The 19,772-nt window shown below is 37.5% G+C and overlaps 1 protein-coding gene across 4 annotated transcripts in view; it reads right to left on the minus strand.

Moving 5' to 3' along the window:
* Positions 1–16,920: 16,920 nt before the first annotated feature.
* The window catches only part of Tespa1 (thymocyte expressed, positive selection associated 1), a 34,365-nt gene continuing 31,513 nt past the window's right edge, over positions 16,921–19,772 (minus strand). For all 4 annotated transcript variants that reach the window (XM_013017956.1, XM_013017941.1, XM_013017949.1 and 1 more), the window contains one exon: positions 16,921–17,675. In XM_013017956.1, the coding sequence (XP_012873410.1) occupies positions 17,470–17,675 (206 nt within the window). In that variant the 3' untranslated portion in view covers positions 16,921–17,469. The remainder of the gene's footprint in view (positions 17,676–19,772) is intronic.

Below are 19,772 nucleotides of genomic sequence, written 5' to 3' on the forward strand. Positions count from 1 at the left end.
AGCTCAAGTGGTAGAGCGCTAGCCTTGAGCTGAAGAGCTGAGGGACAGCGCCCAGGCCCAGAGTTCAGGCCCCACGACCGGACCCCCCCAAAAAAATGTGGTTTCTCTGTATCTTGTGATTGAATTTCCATTTAACAATGTATTACATGGTTTACCATTATCTTTGTACTGTTTATTGCTCATTTGTGATCTGTAAACAGATATTGCATGCTTTATATTTCTTTAATTTCATTGAAGTATGGGTTTTTTTGGTCCAGAATATATGCTCTATTGGTATTCTGTATGATCTTCAGAAGAAATTATTTTCTGCTGTTCTATAAAGTATTCCATAGATGTCAACTTGCCTGAAGACATTGTTCCTGGAATCCTAGGCCAGAAGCTCTGCAGTGATCCCAGCATAATAGATCTTGCCACTTATCTCAACAGACCACCGGGAAACTACGGTACTGAAGCAAGAAAGGTATTCATTCTCAGTGTGGCCAGATCAGGGAGGGCTTGTCTCCTTGGGGTGCTAATAATGGTTTAGGATTTCTAAAGAGAAGGACTAGAGGCAAGGGAACAGAGGCAATGCTCATATAGCTGGAGATCTTTACTAGTTGAAGTTCAATATTGTCTCAAAATCAGTCATGTAGAGCCTTGCTAGAGTTGAAAACTTTGCTGCTATCTGAGGTTTCACTTTGACTCTTCCTATAAGATGCTGATTGGCCAGACCTGTTGTTCTTCTGAAAATGAACTCAGAAGAAACTGACTCAGAGAAAGTACTAGTGACAAGGGTAAGATAGAGTAGGTTAGATAGAATTAGGTTAGTAGAGCAGGTTCTCTTTCTTGTGGAGAGCAATGACTGGGGACTTTTAGGTACCAGTCTGGTGCTCTAGAGCATGAAGACAGCTTTGATAATCTATTATAGATTATGATGTCAGTTTATAAGAGGGAGGTTTACTAGTTGTACAGAAACGTTCCTTAAGTGGTTAACATTTACTTGAAAAAACATCTGTAATGGGGCCACAACTGTGTTTGGGCTCCAAATGAAAATCTTTCTGACTTGTAACCAGGGTGTTCTCCTGTGTCATATGCTGTTAACCGGTCCTGCCACCACAATCCTCCCTGGGGAAAAGCCCTCCTCATCTGCAAGCCTCCCCACATTTTCGGCCCCCCTCTCACTGTTGCCATTCCTCTCATTGTGGGTCTATTAGCCATGTCAGTGCAGTCCTTGGAGCCACTGGTGTCGGAATATCACAGGTCTAGTCTCAGGGGCTGAGCCAACAAATCACTGAGCATGTGGCAGTCCTTATCCAATCAGCCCTAGCCTTACAATGGCAACTCAACTCAATGGCTGTGTTGGTCCTCCAAAACAGATGTAGGCTTGAATTACTGCTGCATAAGGGGGACGTTGAGTCCTTTTATGGAAACACTTCATCATGATGGGAATCACTCCCATGGACATCCTGTGGGGGTTCCCTTTCATAATTGTTCCCTGGCTGGCCCATCTATTAGGACCTTTTATAGTCATCCTCTTACTCCTCCTTCTTAGACCCTGTTTTCCTAACCTTTGTTCAAAAGTTTCTCTTTAACAGGATATTAACTTTCACCCAGGCTACCACCCAGAAGCAAGTGATGGCCATCCTATTACTGCAGACATCCTGAGGTATTACATACCCTGCCCACCCAACATGGACCTAGACCCTGAAAGACTCCAGCTTCAGTGGCCCCTTGAGATCCCTATGTCAGTGGGAAGCAACTAGAAAAGACCCCAATGCCACTCAACCCTCAAAATCCCTTCAGGGTATCAAGTTAAGGGAAACTGCTTTATTCTCATAACAATATTGCTTCCATGGCTTGGAACTAGACCTGAACCACAAACTTGCAAAACTCTTTGAACCCTCCAGTGTTCTGGGACTCTGCTCCCCACCGTTACCCTGTTTAAGTCCCTCCATCCTAGCCTCCATTGAGCCCCTTGCCTCCTGAGTCTCCTCAGGTCACTATGGCATCCTTTTCAACCTTCCATTAAAGTTGATCTGGTCTATTGAGATCATTTTTTGCCCTTTCTTTGTTCAGATATCCTTATGACTAAGTTTCCTAACAGTTGTGGTCAATGGAAGAACAAGTGTATGAAAATAGTATCCTCATGCAGATAATAGACTAGTGTTTAGATAGAGTCGATGGTCAATTTATATCAGAAGGGATCTATTGGGACTTACTTTTCATGTCATAATTCAAGGGATTGAAAATGGCAACCAATCAATAAAACTAAGCAAACTAACAAAGGCCCATGTCCTGTGGTAAGGGTGTTTGGCTCAAAAGCCTCAGGTTTTCAAGTGGATTCAGAGACAAACCTAATTAAACAAACAATTGTATAAAGAAGGCTTTAATAACCTTCATTTTTTTCCAGTATTTTTCTCTCCCTTCCCCACCTTCCTGGATACAGAGGATTAAACCCAGAGTTTAGTTGCTTAGGGTTTCTCTAATTTTGATAGATCCTCAAACCCCTCACCTTTGCCATGCAAATAGGATTACAAGCATCTGTCACCACACCTATTTCATAATTTTCTATCAAACTTTTTTCTATTTAAACTTCATTTGTTTTCTGACCTAGTCCAGAAATGACTGAATTTTAAAATCAGGTTCAATATTAATCTTCTAAATCTTTTAAAAAACATTTTAAGGTACCCAGAGTAAGTTTATTTGAAAGTGAAGAGAAAATCATAAAAGAAAGTAGGGAGACTCATCCTTGGAGAGGAGCCCCAAATAGAAGTCTTTTACCACATTTTAAAAAGTCTAAGCTGGGATTACATGCCTGTAATCTTCACCACTCAGGAGGCTGAGATCTGAGGAGAGCACTTCAAAGACAGCTTGGGCAGGAAAGTCTGTAAGACATATCTTCAATTAAAACTAGAAACTAAAAACTTTTTTTACTAAAGTAAAAGAAAGCTGGAAGTAGAACTGTAGCTCAGGTGGTAGAATGCTATCCTTGTGCAAAACAAGTGCTCAGACAGCATCTAGGCAATGAGTTCAAGCCCTAAGACTATCTCTCTCTCTCTCTCTCTCTCTCTCTCACACACACACACACACATACACACACACACACACATAGTTTAGTTATATTTCTATTTTGTATATAGGTAATATTTAGGGATGCACTTGTCTCCTCCTGTGTTTTAGAATTTCCAGTTATTTTTTCATATTTATTTGTATTCATTTTTGGTAAAAAAGCAAAAAAAAACTATGTGTTTCCTGTTCTTTTCATTTGAGTAGAGTGTGTTTTATGGCCTAGAACATGGTCTTCTGATGAACATTTTATATAAACCTAAGGGAAAAAAGTACACTCTACTGTTGCTTTGTGAAACATGGGAAGTTATATGCTCTCAATTCGCAGTGTTGTTTTTGGTTTCTAGGTCCAAGGCCAAACTTTGCAGGCCAACTCCTGCCACTCTTCTCAAAACACTAAATGAAAAAATGTGGTGTTGCAGTAGGAAAGGAATCTATTGTCAGAGAAGTCACTCCAGGGAGGAAGATGGTAGCCTCATGAATGAAGGTCTGTCTCGGAGGTACAAGCAATTTTCTTGGGATCCCATAGGGAAAAAGCAAAGACAAGGCTCAAGGAACTTGCTCTGCTGAAGACTGGGAGGCCATAGTCCGCATCAGTCACATGAAGATTTGTTGAAGATAAAAAGTTGATGGCACCTGGGGTAGAGTTCTGATTTGTCACAAGATGTTTATTGATCAGACCTGTTTTTCCTGAAATCCAACATTACTTCAGCATATTTAATTGTCAGAGGCAACACTTCACCAGTTTGAATGCCCCCAAAAAAACATTTCTCAAAACCTTCTTAATTTCCTTTCTTAACTCTGACCCATGAGCAGTCACGATTTAATTCACAGATGTTATGTAAGATTCAAGAAACAAATCCTGTTCTGACTTAGTTAATAGCAAATGGCTTGACCTTAACAGGGCTAAGAATGTTTTCATAAAGCAGAGTTTTTTTCAGACATCCACCATGTTCTTACAAGACATAAACCTGTCTATTTATCCCCTGAATTCTGCCAAATGGAGCTCTCCCAAAGAAAGATCATATCAGGCCACCCTACTGCACAACATTTTAAGAGCTTTCTGAAGAATTTATTCAAATGTGTTTATTGAAGAGGTGTTCCATGGTTATTTTAAGGCATATGTGTGGGAGAATGGGTTCTGGAATCATTAACAAAAACTATTTAGACACAAGTCTGTAAACACTACTTACTGGCTATATTTATTTACATTTCAAGACAGTTTTCTCAATAGCAAATCTGAAGGCAAATCTTTAATTTTTATTTAATAGTATAGCTTCAAAATACATGAAGCAGATCTTTAAGTTAAACTCAGTTGTATTAGTCATAGAAGATTTAACTCAAATTTGTCAATAATTGATAGAATAAGCCATTAGTAAGAATATAAAGCAATATGACTGGTAATTTTGACTATGTACAAATAGAATACAGTCTTTTATTAAATAACTCAATAATTTATTGTTGCATGTTTTAGAACAAATGACCTTAATTAGAATCCCGGAATAAAAATCTTTAAGGCAGGTTCTAAGAAAGCCCAAAGTATTTTAGTTATATAGACATGCTATCTGAACATGTTAGATGGTTAGAAATAAAGAACACAAACTAGACTGTTATTATATATTTTGAAGTTAAGAAATTCTTAAATAACATAGGTGAGTTAAGATGTGTCTGTGGCCAGTATAACATGTTCCAAACTGAATGAATTTTCTTTCAAATTATCAGCTGGTACAATTAGGAAGTATATTTTTTTTTACCATGTATGTGTTCTTTTGAAAGGAGAAAAGCTAATTGCAAATCTGGGAGGCATCTGTCTCCAGAAAACAGGAAGATATAGACAGTCATGAAACAGCAAATAAGCACAAATCAAAGTCATCATTCAAACATATTGTTTTTGAAATAACTACTGAAAGTTGATAAATCCTACTGAATTGATGTTCAAATATGAAATTTGTCATTAATCTTATGGATAATGGGAGTATGTTTGTATAGAGGTGATGCAATTACTAATAAGATGGTAAGAAGCTACCACAAATAAATTTACGTGAACATTAATAGTTAAACAAAATGAACAGATTTCAGAAAAACACAATTTACTAAAACTGATACAAGATATTGGAAACTAAGTAGAAGTGCACCAGCCTTGAATGAAAAATCTAAGCAAGAATGTGAAGTCATTCAAGCTCCAGAAGCAGCACTTAAATAAATAAACAAATGAAAAAATCTTAAAATGTAATAATAAAATTGAATCTATCACTAAAATACCAATAAGGAAATATCTAGGTCCAATGCCTCCACCTCTAAATTAATCTCCAATATAAAAAATATCAACTATCTTGTATTAATTTTTTCAAAGAAAAAAGAAACTGTGATTAAGCTCTTAAAACAATAAAATGACTTTTTTCTGGGAATTTTCAGTCCACTGGAAATGTTCTTGAAAGTTGAGATTCTCAAAAACATTGTATTCTTCCTTTATACCTCACAGAAGATCTTCACTACTATTATTTATAATGGTAATTCTATGAACTCTGTGTTAAGCTTTAAAAAAAAAAAAGAGAGAGAAACACAAGGAGAAAGGCAGACATAGGTGTACTGCAATCTCAAGCCAAGACATAAACATTACTAACAGCCACCAGAAGCTTTGAGTGAGGAATAATAGGATTCTTTTTTACCGGACTCAATGGGGCACGACATTGCCAGCGTCTTAACCTTGTACTTCTAACCTGCCTAACTGTTAGACAAGTACCTCTGTTTTTTTTTTAACCACCTACTTGGTGGTGCCTTGTTACAGCAAGACTAGAAAAGTCAAACAAGCTTTGCATGATAGGTTGTCATTTACATTTTTATAACTGAATAATCAGGGTTTCAGAAAGGTTAAGTAAATTATTATTCAACTTTAGCACATTGATCAAAAATAGTGCTGTCTCGTGCCAAATCCAATATTCTTTTTATTGTAAGTATGCCTCATTTGAAAAATAGGTTGCATAACTTCTTTTTCTGTCATAGATCAATTATTTTTTATTGTGAAAATACTGTACAGAGGGGTAATAATTACATGGGCAAGATAATGAGTACATTTCTTATCAAGCATTGTAGCCTCCTTCTTTGTTTCCCCTTCCCATCCCCTCCTCCCCCCCTCCCCCGCCACCAAAGTTGTAAATTTCATTTTCGACATAATGCCTTGTACATCTCATTGTTGCAATGGGTCCACCTGTATCCCTATTTAAATGATTTGTTTTTTCCCTTCCCCTCCACAAATTATAACAACATCAAATACAGTGAAAGCAGAGGTTATGTATTCAAATATTTTTTTTCTTTCATGGGATTGTTTCTAACACATTTATAAGATTATTTCTTTGGTTGCATAACTTTTATATAACTCATGCAGTCCATTGTGATATAGTATTCCACACAAGTTTCTAAGTGCAATGTTAGATACATATCCTTCTCTCAAAAATAAATAGCTTTAACATGTTTTTCCTAAGAACAAGAGAGAAAATTTTTAAAAAATGGCATAACATTATTTGGTTTATGATTTCAAAAACTGAGTCCATGGTATTTGACCCACTGGTTCTGGCTGCTCTCCTCATAGTGATAGAGAACATGGAGTCTAGATGGGGGACAGGGACAATATACAGCTCCCCAAGAACAAACAACCAGTAACCCACTTGCTCTGGGCTCCACTTCCTAAAGTTTTCACCACCTCCTAAAATAGATCCTCTTTCTGGAAACTAAGTACATAATGCATGAGTGTTTTTGGTGATTTAATATGTAAATTACAACAGAAACATACAAATGTGTGCATGCCTGGAGGTTCAATGTAGAGACACACAAGCACTGTGGTCTCTGAGCTTTTCCTTCCTACTCCCATGGAAGAGAAGGGAAACTAGAATAATGGCATGATTATCTGATTCTTTGTAATAAATGGAAATTATGCGCTAGAAAATCTGAAGGATTTCCTCTCCAAATTAAATTTGGCTTCACATTTATTTATCCTTCCTAACCTTTTATCACCCAGCCTGAATTTAGAATTGAACTAGAAATCTTTAAGTATAGAATAAAATAGTTCAGATTCTTGCACTTATGAAGCTGTAGAGCTGGTCAATGCAACAAACTTATTCTATGTAACATTTATTACATATTGCATCAAGAACCCAAGGCCTTGAGCATGCTAAGAAAGCACTCTACCACTAAGCAATATCCTCACTGCTATTTTACATTATAGAAATTGAGAGCAATTTTTTGTTTTTAGTATATCCTATTATAATTCCTGAAAGCCACAGTGGTTTGAGACCAGCTCACTCCCCATGACTCTAAGTGCATAATTTCTAGGAAAGGGAGAGAAAGCCAATGAAGTATCATGTGGAGAAGTGAGAATTATTTTTTCCCACCTCATATCTCTCTGTCTCTCCACAAACCCTTCTTTTCAAATATAGATATAGTTGGGCAAAGACACAAGCAAAACACCAGACTGTTCATACTTCCCTCCATTTTCAATATATTTTAGCTTCATTATGTGATATTAAACATATTAAAAATGACTGATGTTATTTTTCAGCATAAAATCCATGTTGTATTTCCCTTTTATCTACACATTGTACTGATAAATAGCAAGAACACTCTATATTTTGGAGCTAGGCCTTTAATTATGTGATCTAGAAGATTAGGCTTTTTTTTTCTATTTCCTATACCAAAAACTCATATCAACTTATTCTGAAAGATGAATCTTAATCAGTCCTTAAAAATAAATCAAAGGAAATCAAACATTCATCTCTTTTAAATGTAAAATCACATGTAAAATCACATGTACAAAATCTCCAATGTTTATTAAAACATACAGGACTTAGCCCCAGAACACATCAGAATATCCATGTAATTTCAAAATAAGAGCCAACTTTGTGTCTTTTTCTTCTATTCTCCTTTTCTGCTTTAAATTGAAGATGCATTGGACTTCATTCTCAAGAATGAGCAGACAATGTACTCATACTTGGAAAAGTAGTGTATCTGCTGGAGGCAAAAATTAGACTAATTATGATCAAAATAATGTGGCAGGTGTACAGAATAAGTTCTACCTAATTCCTATCTGGGTATGGCCAGTAATTTCAATGCCTATTAAAATTGTCTTTCCTGGGCTGTGAACGTGGCTTGCCTTGAGATGAAGAGGTGAGGGACAGTGCCCAGGCCCAGAGTTCGGGCCCCACGACCAGACCCCCCCCCAAAATATAAAATAAAATTGTCTTTCCTTCTCCATAAATGATTGGAATTAGAAAAATATCTTAATATGCCAATCAGTCTTAAGTAATGCAGGAAAAACAAAAATTAATTCTGTTAAGACTATTATTTTCACTGCTCATGTACACTACTGAAAGAACATGCAGTTTTAGTAAAGGCCAAAAGCAAGTCTTTATTTGGAGATCTCTGCTTAATGTGGCCTTATGGTTGCATCCAAAAGGATATCTCAGCCAGATTCAGTGTTCTCTCATATTGCTCTAGAATCAATAAATCAGCTCTCTCCTTGACAAAATGAACATGGGCCAGGAGTCTTAGGAAGTTACAAGAAGTCTTTGTTTAATGTCCTCATCTTGGAAATTTACACTGCCATTTCCCCATAGGGAAGAATCATTGTTTCTTGTTGACCATATTGTCATACTGATTTTCCCTTCTCCTAATAGGCTTTATAATCTTACTATTCACTGAATATCTCTAGAAAAGAAGTACAAACCTTAGAATTATTTTAACACATTTTCCTATAAAGAGGTTAAATAAAATGCAAGTTGTTTTATTTTCCTCCCTCTCTTAGAACATATAAAATACTTGTTTCTTTCAGTCTAAGACCCTTCAGGACATAAAGCCAAACCCCATTTTTCACCCTTAAAGTAACCCTAATGTAGCCACTGGACTACTTGATTTACACATGATTCATTGGAGGGCCTCTATCATCTACCTTTCTTTCTCTCTTTCTTTCTTTCTTTCTTTCTTTCTTTCTTTCTTTCTTTCTTTCTTTCTTTCTTTCTTTCTTTCTTTCTTTCTTTCTTTCCTTCATTCCTTCCTTCTTTCTCTTTCTTTCATTCTTTCTTTCTTTCTCTATTATATTTTATGGATCCTTCCTTTTTAGTCACTTAGGTGTTACCAAACTATATAGGGCACTCACTCAGTTTAAATCTTGGACCTCAGAAATACCTGTGTCTTCTTTATTTCTGCAGTCTTTACCATACATTTTTCAGAGGAAACACTCTTGGTTAATTGGCCTCTGTACCTTGAGAGATGGCCACACAATTTCTCCTTACATATTTTTAAGGCTGGAGATCATCTGTTATGGGAGGATGAAACAATATACAATGACTGTTATATAAAGAATCTGGGGAAGGAAAGAAAACAAAATGCTTAAATAAGGATACAGGTTGACCCATTGTAAGAATGAGATGTACAAGACACTATGTTGAAAACAAACTTTACAATTTGTGGGGGGAGGGAGGAAGGAAGTGGGGAGGTGGGGAGGGAAGGGATGATAGGGGAAAAACAAAGGAGGAGGCAACAATGCCTGATAGGAAATGTACTCACTACCTTACTCATGCAACTGTAATCCCTCTGTACACTATTTTTACAATTTAAAAAGTATAAAAAAGAATCTGAAGAAATCGGTAAAAATAAAAATTCTCATAGCCTACACTACTTTAAAAAGTCTGAGTTTCTGGATTCCCTAGTTCCTTTCAAATGATTCTGACACATATTGAAGTTTGATATCTATTGCATGACACTATACAGAAGTGTTATCAGAAAGATTGACATAAAAATTTCAGTTTCCATAATAACTGAAAGAAAATTGGTGTAAACTTACCTAAAAAGGTATCAGTTCTAATGGGCATTTCTCTTGGCAGGAAAGATGCACAAACATAGCCACCTCCACTCACAGACCCTTGGTTGGGAAGCCAAGCTTCAAAAACATAATAAATTCTTGTGGACCAGAAAAAAATGCAAATGTATCTCATGAGTCTCATTCTACATAGCTCATTAAACCTGTGGCCAGTACACAAGGTCAAATCTCAAACAGAATATCTGTCATGAATATAATCCCTATCAGGAATTCTCCATTCCAAAGCTGAGTTAGAACAAATAACAGCCAGTGTCCAAAAGAAATAAAAATAAAAATTGTCCCCACTGTCTTTGCCCTCAGAACATTACCAAAGGTAATAAATATTCTGGCTCAGAACAGTGCATGCAAGCAAAGTACTGAGTTGAATTGTTACCTTCTCTGAGGTTCTCTAACTACCCCATCTCTTAGGAGAATTGTCCATATTCAGTCAAAATGAAGTTCATTTGATATTCTTTATGATGGGTTTGTAGTTATTCTCTTTTGCTGCATGATTTTTTTAAAGAAGGTCCATAAAATTGTGTGCATGTTAAAGAGAAAATGTCTTTATACATAAATGTGGCTACTGGAAGTGATGCTGTGGCTCAAAGTGGTAGAGGGCTAGCCTTGAGTAAAAGAGTTCAGGGACAGCACCCAGGACCTGAGTTTAAGACCCACAACTGACCAAATAAATAAATAAATAAAATGTAGCTACGTTCTACTATTTTTCCCTTTTAAATTTTGTTATCTTTAAGTAGTTATACAAAGGAGTAGCCATTTAACAAAGCAGTTTATGAGTATAATGCTTCTTGATCAATGTCACCCCTCTGAGCATTCTCCCGTTTCTCCCCCACCTACCCTTTCCCTCACTCTTCTTAATTTTGCAGGATATACATTGAAATATTGACTGCACTCCTCCTCTTAAGAGACTCTATCTTTAAAAAAATTATCCATCTTCTTTTAATACTTGTACAAAATTAAACATGTATCCTACCCCAAAACTCAAGTAGTCTGTGTAAGTTCACATTCAACTATTTTTAATTCTTTTTCTCAAAAGGATTTCTTTCCCATGGACCCTCTGATTTCTAGTAAAGTCAATTGTACGATTTTTTTTGCCTGACATATCTCAAGCTTTATTCTCTATTTTCTGCATTTATAAAGCTTAGAACATTATCAAATAGTGTTTAGATAATGCCCCAAATTTACTTTTGACTTGTGTATTTTTTCTATTTCTTCACAATGTATTTTCATCACTTCGTAGCCCATAATTATCTCCTTCGAAATTCAGTGCTGTCTGCAAGTTGCCAATCACATATGACACACTGATATATGGACTAAGAATCCATCACTCACAACAAAATCCCTCCACTGATAATCCATTTCATATTGTAACAGAGACTTCATTGATCCTGCTTAGCCTTGAGTACTACATCTGCCATGAAAAGAATTCAGGCAAGATGCAAACATTAAAAGTAACAGGTAAGTTTACTGGACAAGAAATACAATAGAAAAGAAGAATATGAGCCATAGGTATACTCCTGGAAATGGCATTTCAGTCCATCCTCAGCCATCTTCCAATGCTTTAGGATTACAGACCTTGGCCTTGTGCTAACAAGGGCAAATTGGAGTCAGGGAATAAGAAGATAGGGGTGGCTAAAATAGTGACAATTTAAAGTCAGATTCAGAGGTGAAGGTCAGGTAGTCTGGGGATTGCTCTGGTTGTTACTAAAAGAGTCTAATTTCTAGTAGGAGGTCTAGCCCTTTCTGCTTCCAAGATGGCTGCCAAGTAACTGTAGGAGAGAATGGCTCAAGAATATTAAATCCATCCCCAGGACCAATGAGTCCATGGGACAGAGTCATTATCCTGGAGGGGAGAGGTGTTATTGGATTACATTTGAGCTCTAGACATACTTTTACTTGTCTGGATAGTTAAACACATTTTACTTTAAAACTGTTGAGTGAAGCTTAGTATTAATCCTTAGAGGAGTTGAGCACTCAAAAAATCTCTGTGGTGGTCTGGGAAGGTGGCTTAGTGGTAGAGTGCTTGCCTAGCATGCACAAAGCCCTGGGTTCGATTCCTTGGTACCACATAAACAGAAAAAGCCAGCAGTGGTACTGTGGCTGAAGTGGTAGAGTGCTAGCCTTGAGCCCAAAAGCTCAGGGACAGTGCCTAGGCCCTGAGTTCAAGACCCAGGACTGGTAAAAAAAATTGAGTGTGAGCAACCTCCATGGACCTAATACCTGAAAAGAATCCTCTTTCTCCTGCCAAGTCTTATATTAAAATGTCAAGTGTATGCCTTAAATATATATTAGACTTAAAAAATCTCTGTGGCTATGGGAAGTTTAATGGCAGTGCTTTATCTCAAAGACCTTGTGATCTTGTCTTGAATTTTACATTTCTTCTGTATTTTTCATTGCTTATGTGGCTGTTGCTGTCAGTGTGACCTATATTTTAGCTTGGTATCTATCAGCATGAACTACATTTCAACAGGATGTAATGGGAAGTAAGGTGTAAACTATCTGTTATCTCCATTATTTTAAACACAGTATTCTAATTTATCTATTGAAATGAAACTAGTGGGGTTTTGTTGTTTATGTTTAGTTTTATTCCACTGTGTTGTTACTAAAAGATTTATTTTGGCTACTCTATAGTTCTATGGCTGTTGGGGACTAATAAAATTTTTCTGACAATGTTACAGTAAAGTGAGAATTTCCTTTACCAAAAAAAAAAAAAGAAGCAAACTAAAACCAAGTGTCTAAATTGAGGGAAAGGGTGGGGTAGGAGGGCAGGTGAGAATGTTAAAAGGGGTGACATTGATCAAGAGGCACTGTATTCATAAGCTGCTCTGTTGAATGGCAACTCCTTTATACAACTAGCTAAAGAAAATAAAAATATATTTTAAAAAACCCAACTGTCTAGGTAATCCTTGGGCAAATCCATCTGTAACATTACTAGTTATATAGAATAAATTTACAGATTCCCTTAGAAAGCACTATGCTCAATTCTGGGTTAAGGTTAACTCTGAATTAACTCTAGACACTTAGCTTTGGACTCTTGGCCAAGATAACAGCAGAATGATTCACACTGAAAAGTATACATTTTAAACTCCCCTGGGAACTACAAGAGTAAGAATGTTTATTCATGATAATTTTTACCTGGCATAATTGATTAGACAGCTTGACTTGACCAACTATCCAGAAGGGGAAAAAAAGATTCCTCCTGATTCTTACTCCTGAGGTATGTCTACTATAACTCTTCAAGGAGATTATTGCATAGATCCTGGTGGTTTATTCCAAAGATGACTCACAAGTAAGGAAGAACGGAAGCTTGTATATGGGTATCATTTGGACCCCAGTGCTTGCCTACACTCTTTTCTTGCTTCACTATGTTCACATGAAAGCTTTGCCTTCAAATAGAAGTCTTACTTAAGTAAGGTTTACTTGAAAGCTATGTAAGTATTCTGTGGAGTCTTCTGAATACCTTTCATATTCACACTTGAGAAATATTGACACTGTTATCCCTGCTTATCAAACGTATTACCTCCATAGAAATGTCTCTAAGCAGTCCCTTGTTTTCTTTTTTTGAGGCACCATGGACTTGACTATTATCTACAGTGTAGCTCTTTACTTCCAGCAAATAACAAATCCTTCTTAACACTTTTGCCTCCTGATTGCTGCTTACTGGCATTGTTTGGTCTCCCCAAGGGGAGAATCCGCTACATTCAGTTACACACAGTCCTTATCAGCTTCTAGAGTAGGGAGATAGAGACAAATTTGGAAGAACTGTGGTGAGAGCTGAGTAGGAGAGGCCTTTGTAGGGATGCTGGATCTGGTCGGTGCCATCTTGGCCATGTGGCCCATAGGGAATTGGGTTTAATTGGCTCTTGTCTTCATGGTGGAGGGAGGGGAAGCTCCATTTCCCAGGGGTGGGTACTTGGACTATAGATTACTGGGCCTGTCAGTCCTGTGCTTTGAACTTGAGTTTCCTGTGACCCTGTTCCCTGACCCTTCTACTATTTAAGCCTAAACCAGCTCAGAGCAGGGGCACCATTCCATGTGTCTCCTGTCTGCTCCTGTCTTGTCTCCTGGCTCTCCTCAAGTCAACATAGTGTCCCACTTCATCTCTCCGTTGGAGTTGATCTAGTTTGTATGGCTCTCAATGTCTCAGTTTTCTAAGTGTTAAGTATATTCATGGGACTACAGGTCTTTGTGACAATAGTCTGCCTACAGATGCCAGCTTTCCAATAAGGTCCCAATTCTACCTTTCAAAATATGGCTTCTCTGTTTTCTTTTTTTCAAGTTTTTTAATACATTTTTTATTGTAAAAATACTTTACAGAGGAGTCACAGTTACATGAGTAAGGTAATGAGTATATTTTTTATCAAGCATTTTGCCTCCTCCTTTGTGTTTCCCCTACTATCCCTTTATTCCCCACCTTCCCAACTACTCCTCCCCCCTCAAAGTTGTAAAGTTCATTTTTCAACATAGTGTCTGTTTCCTTGCTGTATAAGTTTCTTGATACTAATAATAGACCTTTCTGCAAAATGATTCTCACTCAACTTCCAGTTCTCCAGATTCTGCTTTAAACTGGGAATTGATGGAAAGAAGTGAATGGCAGAGGGGACAAAATGTTTCTCCATTTCTGTATCACCTGTATAGCTTCATCCATTACTCCTCCTGGAATGTATCCTCTGACAACCTAGACACTGAGCCTGTAGGGAACAGTGGAGTTGACTTTGGCCAAATCTTCTGCCCCAGAAGGTGATCTCACTTCCAGATGGACATACTCCCTACATGCCTTCAGTTAATCCTTTTTCTGGATCTAATAATAGACTTTGACCCAAATCAGGATATAGGGATGGTCTTACTCTGCAGCCTTCATCAATTCTATCAGCAAGATGGGATCACATGGGTTGTTAGTCTGAGCTCTTTATATGAAATGATCTTGTGCTATCTTTTTTTTGTTGTTGTTTAACTTTTTTTTTTTTTACCAATTTTCCCTTAGCTTGAGGAAAATAAGAAATCCTTTCTGGACTCCAGGCCCTTGACTTTTCTTAAAACATTTACTTTAGAAAACTTATGTAAATCCTTTCTCTGTCTTTTGAAGTTGCAAGTCTTCTTGCAACCTCTTCCAAGGTTTGCAACCCAGGAATATCTTTCTCTACTGCCTGAGAGCCAAGTCTTAGAAGGGAATGATTAAAGCAGGGTGATGATGGCTCACGCCATCAGCTAGGATTCTAGCTACTCCGGAAGCTGAGATTTGAGGATTACACTTCCAAGCCAGCCTGGGCAGAAAAGTCTGTGTGACTCTCCACTAAACTACAAAAAAAAAGCCCAAAGTGGAGCTGTGACTCAAGTGATAGAGCATTTTCCTGGAGCTAAAGAAGCTCAGGAACAGCACCCAGGTCACCCACAAATCATGGGGTGAGAGCACAAGGGGCATTCCAAATTGCATGGTATTCTCCTATCATCCTGATAGGAGACAGTTTGCATTTGGTTAAGGCCAATTAGTGAAAATAGATGGCACAAAATTGCCCCAATTAACTGTTCAGATATGTAAGTATTCTGTCTGACTCTCAAATGTAGAGACAGAATATTAAGACTGAGAGATCTCTGAACTCAAAGGGATCATTGAGACATTATTTCCCTATGTCAGCTGGAAAGATCCCGGCTGAGTTGTGAAGGTTGGTAAAGTGTCTTGTTGAATATAAAACAATTTTATCAGGGAAACTTGGGTTGGAAAGGCATACATTGTTTACACTGAACTTATGTTGACTGTAGATAGGAGAATCAGGATAATCTAAAGTGAAGAAATCTGGGGATTGGGGAACATCTGTAAGAAGAACTTATTGCTTCTGGATTGTTTTGAGGTCTAAGTAAATTATGATTGTGCCTAAGAACTTCTTACCTGGGGTTTTGTTAAGGATTGTAACACACATTCAGAAACTATGAAATAGCTTGTGATTTCTGTTGGTGAAGGTAATTCACACCAAAAATGGTGACTTAAGATAAACTTTTTCATCCTCACCCCTTTACAACTAAACTTAATAACATCACAGCTTTTTTTCTCATTTTTCAATATACAGACTTCATCTCTGCCCTCCACCGATTGCTGGCAGTAATGTCAGAATAAAATAATATTTTTCCTGGCCAGAAACCTGTCTTGAGGTATTTTTTAACACTTTATGTTATAACATCCTTCAAATTATTCTCTTCTGGTCTTCATTCCTTGCACTTTATTACCAACAAAGTAATTGCTGGAAATATGTGTCTTTCCTCTCCTATTTTACTAAAATTTTCCTAGGAAATGACTGGGTCTAAGATACTTTATACTACATTCTACTGAATGTGAAAGTGCTCAAGTCTTGTTTTCAGGTAAAACATTTTTTCTCCAAGCAACTAACAGCTAATTAACAGTAATTGCCTCTAAAATCATACCAACTGCACAGAAATGGAAGGACAAAGGGTGAACAAATGCAGCAATAGTGCTCACTGGAAAATGAACTATATAACCTGTGGGTAAAGATGGGAGGGAAAAACCGAGACAGTGAGCAAGGAAAGGGGTTAACATTGTTCAAAAGAAACATATTCAAGTTCGATAGGAAATGTACTCATTACCTTACTCATGTAACTGTAACCCCTCCGTACACTATTTTTACAATAAAAAACTAAAAAAATGTACTCTTTACCTGACTTATGTAACTGTAGCTCCACTGTATATCACCTTTATAATAACAATAAAAAATTTTAAAAATCATGCCAAAGAAGTGACATTGATCAAGATATATTGTATTCATCAACTGCTTTGTTAAATGTGGAACTTAAAGATAATTTTTGAAAATTATGCCAAAACACAGGCATGGTGGTTCACACCTGTAATCTCAATACTTTAGAGGTAAAGGTAAAAGGATCCAGAGTTTGAGGCTAGCCAGATTACATAGTGAATTCCAGGGAAGTATGAACTACATAATGAGAATCTGTCTCTAAAGAAAAGAAAAAAGGAAAAGATTGTGCCACACTGAAAATACATTTTTATTGTTTTTCTGCCAGAAGAAAATACCGTGAATTTTTTTAAATTTTTTATTTTTGCAAAGACTAAGAGAAAGGACTCTGAGGCCAACCCCTATATTTCTATATGGAATCTTGGGTAGTCAGAGTTGGACTTAAATGGGGGGTGGGGAGGATCCAAGACAGCATAGGACATAGGAAAGTCTCCCAGTCCATCCTGGATCCAACTCTGGTACTGTGGAAGATTTTCAGGAACTTAATTAGGAATGCATAGGGTCCAGAGGGAAATCTTAGGTGGGCTTCATTGAGATTTTTGAGGTGAGGTTTTTCCTTCCTCTGTTAGCTTGAGGCCTTTGAGAGCATTCCAGAAGCCACCTTTAGTCCCCAAATGTAATCATCCTTGAATCTTCTAAATGCCTTCAACCATGGCAAAGTTTGACAGAAATTTAAGTCTTTGTCCAATTTATCCATAGCATGTAGGTAATACCAACCTCGTAGAGAAACCAATGTGCTGGGAAATGAAGTGATGTGCCTAAGTTCTTGCTCTATGGTTACAGCTCATACCAGCATCAGGATGCAGAATCCAGCTCTCTTGGTCTGGTCTTCTTCTTGATATACCACGCTGTGGGTCTCCTAGTGCACTCAGAAGTTTCAAGTGCTAAGGGGCAAGGGTTGGAATGGCAGGGATGTACAACTTCCTGCCAGAGGTGGGAAGTAGGATCTTCTGGGAAGCCATTGTTCTTAGGATATGTGTTATGGTGTTGGTTAAGAAGGCCTGAAATGTGAATTAAAAAGAAACACATGATTCATTTTTAAGATAACTTTCTATGAGTACTGAACTTGATATAATAATAATAGTTATTATTATTATTGTCAGTTGTGGGGCTTGGACTCAGTGCCCAGGTGCTGTCCCTGAGCGTATTTGCCTCTACCACTTTGAACCACAGCACCACTTCTGGTTTTCTAGTGGATAGTTGGGGATAGGAATCTCACCAACTTTCCTGCCTGGGCTGGCTTCAAATCACAGGTCTCAGATCTCAGCCTCCTGAGTAGCTAAGATTACAGGTGTGAGCTACTGGCATCTGGCTTTGGTAGAAATTTTTATACTTCACTTGTGGAATGATTAATAAGAGTTCAGGCTCAGATGAAGCTTAGTGGTAAGCCACATGATTGGCATGGCCAAGGACCTTAGTTCCATGTCTAGTATCCTACAAATGTTTAAGAAAGAAATATTTAATGTTTTTAGCAGCTGCAGCTACAAACCAGAGTCATGTGGCTTGGGATTTCTGGTCTTCTCACCAGCAGCAAGATTCCTGGAGAGTTAATCCCTTATTCCTTGATAATTACAGCCTTACTTATCATATGGTAAGACTTTTGCAAAGTGTCAAGAGATTTTGTTTTTAATTTTATTTCTCCTTAGAGGCAAAACAACCTTGGTAAAAATTGCAAATGGGGTAAAAAAAAATACTCATGCCATTCTAATTTCTCCCTAAAAAACTTTCCCATCGGATAATTCCTCTTCAGAATTCACTTTGGACTAAAAATCACTGTCTCCTATCACCATCTATCAAAGGAGTAACAACAAATGAATTTATTGCATAAGGATTAAATGATGAAGGATAGTGTCTGACAGGTAAGAATATTTATTTATTATTATAATATGGTAAAACATTACATCTAAAGGAAGGGCTGTAAGTAACCAGTTCACATAAATTTACCAAGAACAAAAAACCGCTTTGTGTTATCCACTATTTGGGATATCAAAGATTAGCTTCCTTGTTTGACTTCTCACCTAATCTCTTCTTCTCTCCTCCCAGGGCCTCTAGCAGAGTGGCCATAGAATCAAGTGGAACAAGAAAAACAAAACATTTTCCTTGCCTCTGCCTCTTAATGAGACCCAGGCCAACTGCTTGAATTTCAGCATCAGGGCACCATGACTGTGGACTTGAAATTTGGGGGGAATTGTGAGGAATGATGAAGGTCATCTATTCCCAGGAACTTGGAGGGAAATGAAGACACATCCTTGGAGAGATTAAATGAGAAAGGAAGTCGGTAGGAAGGAAAGCAACTGGCTTGAGTGTCAGGTCTTCTTTAAACAGAAAAGGTACCCTGTTTCTAATTTCAGATATATTATGTAAATGAATTTGATAAAAAGACAACTTGGAAGATGAAGTCCCTAGAGATTTTGTATGGCAAACTCAGTAGGGCTGGATTCTAAGTCCTATTTGATTGAGGCAGGATAAGTGAGGGAAAATGAGGCCTGATGAAGGCCACTCAGAAAAAAATATAGTTAGAAACGGAAGCACTATCTTTGTTTCTAAGAGAGACAACAGGATGCCTTCCTTATCTCAAGGATAAGCATCTGTTTATAGCAGCATACTTTCTTATCTGGAAGAAATGACCAAAACATCCTGGAGCATTAGAGCAAGGATAAGATACCCAGCTTTGCATAACTTTGAATTAAGACCACTGCCATAAAAACATATAAACATCCCTGACAGCCAGAGTTGTAGGTCCCTCTCCCTTTGAGAGCACATACACTCTGTTAGAGTGTGCCTTCTCCTTTCTGCTTGGCTGCATGTCTGTCCGCTTGTCTGCTTACTGACGTATTCGAGATAGCTCCACCAAGTTTTCTTACCATTATGACTTGTTCAGAAACTCTTATTCTGTGATGAAGATCAAGGACCCTAAGTGTGGAGTTCCTACTTTTAAATGAAAACTTCACAAACCTTCACCTGCATCTAGTGACCCTATTCACCTATGTAGTTAAGTAGCACATAAGACCATCCAGTTGAACTATATGGGCAGTTCAGTGTTGCTACTACTTCCCAACCTCTTTTCTACTGGTGACAGTGAGTAGTAGATTAATACC

This window comes from Dipodomys ordii, unplaced genomic scaffold (assembly GCF_000151885.1).
Source record: "Dipodomys ordii isolate 6190 unplaced genomic scaffold, Dord_2.0 Scaffold3, whole genome shotgun sequence".
NCBI lineage: Eukaryota > Metazoa > Chordata > Mammalia > Rodentia > Heteromyidae > Dipodomys > Dipodomys ordii.